This window comes from Cebus imitator, unplaced genomic scaffold (genome assembly GCF_001604975.1).
Source record: "Cebus imitator isolate Cc_AM_T3 unplaced genomic scaffold, Cebus_imitator-1.0 Scaffold62, whole genome shotgun sequence".
Classification (NCBI taxonomy): domain Eukaryota; kingdom Metazoa; phylum Chordata; class Mammalia; order Primates; family Cebidae; genus Cebus; species Cebus imitator.
Genome location: NW_016107377.1, coordinates 3409595 through 3413938, shown reverse-complemented (window position 1 = coordinate 3413938; position 4344 = coordinate 3409595). Strand labels below are relative to the sequence as shown.

Genomic DNA, 4344 nt, shown 5'->3' with positions numbered 1-4344 from the left:
ATTTAAAAAAAAAAAAAAAAAAAAAAAAAATTTTATCTAACCCTTTCCTGATGGCAAAATATTTATCACACAATCTTGATTGGCCATTTCTGTTAAGTCATGGATGTATTAATGTCATTAAGTATTTCATTTCTTTTAAGCTTTATTCTTTTAAATCTGTGCTAGAATTCTCCAAAATTTGTTCATAAACTTTTAATCTTTAGGACATGGATAACACCATATCACAAGTGTATCTTAACATTGCTACATTTTTTAAATAATGCTAACCTGAATACCAGGTTTTATTTTGTTATTTTTTGCTGACAGACAAATCACTTAAATTCTGTATCCACTAGTTAATGTATTATTACCTATATACTTACTGAGCCCAAATAGCAGTGAACAATAGAAAGTCCTTCCCCTCATAGAACTTCCATTCCAGTGAGTGGAGACAAACGGTAAACAAGTTTATTAAGTGCTACAGGAAGAATCAAACATAGATGGTGAGAATAACAGCACAGGATGGGATGGGAGTATGACTGTTAAGGAATGCCTGTCTATGAAGGGACCTTTGGGAAGAAAGACAGGGAGAAGATGTATATTTGTGAGGGACGAGCCCTGCAGGCAGAAGGAACAGTTAGTGCAAGAAGCTGGGCCTACAGGTAAGCCAGGCATGTTGGAGGAATGCAAAGAAAGCTAGCATGCCTGGAGAAGAAGCTGCAGAAGGTGGGGTGAGGGACTAGAGGCGAGGGGAGGCAGAATTCCATCACACAGGGCCTATATAGGCCATGATACTCACTTAGAATTAAATTTAAAATGTGGTGGCTGGCTGTTACTGGGTTTAAAACAGTGCTGTTTCTTGTTAAGATGAAGGAACTACTTTTCTTCCAAAAACGCCAAAGATCAACTTGGAAAACAAAATCCTCAAAGAGGAGAGAAAAAAGAACACTTGATCAGTTTCATTAGTACCTGTAGCTACTTTTCTGAAGTTAATTGTTGAAGGCCTTGAAGCTTCACTGAGATTGAATTTCACCATTCTCAATGTCTTTCAATAGGATGGGGATAGTGTGATGGTCCTTCCAACCATCCCTGAAGAAGAAGCCAAAAAACTTTTCCCGAAAGGAGTCTTCACCAAAGAGCTCCCATCTGGCAAGAAATACCTCCGCTACACACCCCAGCCTTAAGACTCTTGGAGAAGTTGGTGCTGTGAGCCAGAGGATGTCAGCTGCCAGTCATGTTTTCCTGCAGCACTTCCATAAAAACATCCTGGTGTCATCACAGCCAGGGTTTTTAGGTTGCTATTCTATTGGCTTATTAAATGAAAATGGCACTAAAAGTTTCTTGGGATTCTTTACTCTCTGCCTTCACCAGCACTCAATTCTGTTCATACCTCAGCACTCCCTCTTGGTTATCTTTGAAATATGTTCTGTATTTAAAATTCAAATCTTGTTGGATCTCTGCAGGGCTTGTGATCAATGAGGTCATATTGGCTGATGGTTGAGAAAGCTTGCTTTGCTCAATCAGAGAATGACTACCAATTTTTTTTAACTGTCCCTATCACATCCTCTTGTTTGTTACCCNTATCCAGCTACCACTGGCAGGAACTTTGATGAGATTCTCAGGGTAGTCATCTCTCTCCAGCTGACAGCAGAAAAGAGGGTTGCCACCCCAGTTGATTGGAAGGATGGGGATAGTGTGATGGTCCTTCCAACCATCCCTGAAGAAGAAGCCAAAAAACTTTTCCCGAAAGGAGTCTTCATCAAAGAGCTCCCATCTGGCAAGAAATACCTCCGCTGCACACCCCAGCCTTAAGACTCTTGGAGAAGTTGGTGCTGTGAGCCAGAGGATGTCAGCTGCCAGTCATGTTTTCCTGCAGCACTTCCATAAAAACATCCTGGTGTCATCACAGCCAGGGTTTTTAGGTTGCTATTCTATTGGCTTATTAAATGAAAATGGCACTAAAAGTTTCTTGGGATTCTTTACTCTCTGCCTTCACCAGCACTCAATTCTGTTCATACCTCAGCACTCCCTCTTGGTTATCTTTGAAATATGTTCTGTATTTAAAATTCAAATCTTGTTGGATCTCTGCAGGGCTTGTGATCAATGAGGTCATATTGGCTGATGGTTGAGAAAGCTTGCTTTGCTCAATCAGAGAATGACTACCAATTTTTTTTAACTGTCCCTATCACATCCTCTTGTTTGTTACCCGTTTTGAAGAGTAGCAGAACTTGAGGTTCAACTTCCTTTGAAAATATCCAAGTATGTAACTCAGATGCTCTTTAGTATTCTGTGTTTTGATCATAGCTGGGTGAAAAAAGCTTTTTAATTCTGTACCTTTCCAGCAGATAACTTAAGAGCAGGGGAAGAGACCTTTAAATATTTTCCTCTAAAAAAAATTGTGATCAGTTTCTATCAAAATGGGGAGACTGCAGAAAAGCCTTCCCTTGGCTTCCAAGGAGGTGTAGCAGGTGTGAGCAATACTAGTGCCATGTGCCTTTCACACAGGGTTTGCATTTTTCAGTCTGCTTTCTGATGATGTGTATGTGAAAGAGTACACCATGTGAAGAGAAGAGAGAATGATTGAAAATGTTTTCTTATAGAACTCTTCTTGCAGTGGGTTGCTATTTTCTGGATTTTACTTTTTAGGAAACAACAAATAAAATTCTTTGTTAAAACTGGGTTGGAGAATTCTGTTGTCACATTTTGAAGTACCAGCTTAGACTCATGTCCTGAAGGGCGGAAGCTTCCCTCTTCCTAGGATTGGTGTGAGTACATTTTTCTAAAGACATATATAAGATTTCATGTAATGAAAATGGAGGAGCAGCTGAAGAACATGTGATGTCACCATGTATCTTGGTCCACTTTGCTTCTTGCTGTTACTTGTTTGGCTCCTAGAGTCCCATGGTGTTGTGATCCCTGATAGAAGGAGCTGTCCTCACCTAATGCCTTAATGGGATTGCTGGGTGTAGGGATGTCAACCTCAAAGATAATGATACATCAGTGCTTTTTACTGCTCTGAACTAATACTCCTCTCTGACTTTGATTATACTCTACTAATAGGTGCTAAGTTTAGAAAAGGGCGTCCCGTTTGTGATCTCTTGGTCTGCTTGGGCTACTATAGCAAAAATACTGTAGACTGAGTGGCTTAAACATATCACAGTTCTGGAGACTAGAAGTCCAAGATCAAGGCACTGGTGAATCCTGTCGGTCAAGGACCTGTTTCCTGGCTTGTAGTTAGCTGCCTTCTTGTATCCTCACATGACCAAGAGAGGGATCATCTCTCATGTCTCTTATAAGGTCATTAATCCCATTCACAAAGGCTCCACCCTCATGACCTACTACCTCCCAAAAGCCCTACATCCAAATACCATCACACTGGGGATTAGGCTTTAACATAAGAAGGCTGGGGAGACACATTCAGTCCATAGTACTGGGTATAGTCCTTTGCATGAAATCCCTGTTTTTATTGAGTAGAATAATGTAAAACAAGCTCTAATGCCATATGTCAAGTAATTAAGCCTTTAGTTTCCTTGATTTCACCACATGTAAAATTTGAGTAACACTAAGGTCAAGAATGTAGGTAAGAAATTCCAGTTATTCTGGAATGCTGGTTTGAAAGAGACAAGAGGGCTAGCTAGCTTCCTGCTCTCATTCTTTCCCAATTCCACATATTTTGCCCTGAGCTAATACTGCTGAATATGGTGGGCATACATCTGTAGTTCCAGCTACTTGGGAGGCTGGGAGCAGGAGGATTGCTGGAGCACAGGAGTTCGAGTCTAACCTGGGCAACACAGATGCAGTCTCTTAAATAAGAACAAATGCTGTCTGTCCTCTTACAGCAGATATGACTGTCCCTGGCTCCTGTTGTTTCCCTAGCCATCAGGATCCTCACTGCTCTCTTCACTTTGATATTTGCCTTCTTTTGTTCTTGTCTTTCTCATGGAGAGTCTGGCTTCACCTTTTTATGGTGATAGTTCAAAGTCTCCAACATTAGTTACTCAGATGTGAATCTTGTTTACAGATGGATGGAAAATTTGCTTTTCAATTTGCAAATTCTAAATTGGATTCATCAACTTTTTCTCCAACCTCAAACCTATCATCCCTCTCTTATTCAGCCTTGTTATGTGTTTGGCTGTATATACTATTCTGCCTGTATAGATAATGTCAGTAAAAAAAATGCTGAAAGAGAGCTCAAAGAAAATGGGTCATGTACCCTCAAATTGAATTCTGGTTCTGTCACTAAACAGCCATGAAGCCATGAGACCTTGTGCAAGTATTAATTTCCAAACATAAAATGAATATGCAATTCCAGGGTAGAAGTGATCCTAAGTACTTTTTTTTTTTTTTTTTTTTTGGACGGGTTTT

The 4344-nt window shown here is 40.1% G+C and overlaps 1 protein-coding gene across 2 annotated transcripts in view; it reads left to right on the top strand.

Moving 5' to 3' along the window:
* The window catches only part of PRDX6 (peroxiredoxin 6), a 10510-nt gene extending 7852 nt beyond the window's left edge, over positions 1 to 2658 (top strand). Inside the window, exon 5 of one of the 2 annotated variants that reach the window (XM_017529980.2) lies at positions 1561 to 2658. In XM_017529980.2, coding sequence (XP_017385469.1) covers positions 1561 to 1791 — 231 coding nt within the window. In that variant the 3' untranslated portion in view covers positions 1792 to 2658. Of the gene's footprint in view, positions 1 to 1034; positions 1316 to 1560 lie in introns of those variants that run through there. The other variant, XM_017529979.2, reaches the window with a different exon arrangement.
* Positions 2659 to 4344: the final 1686 nt, after the last annotated feature.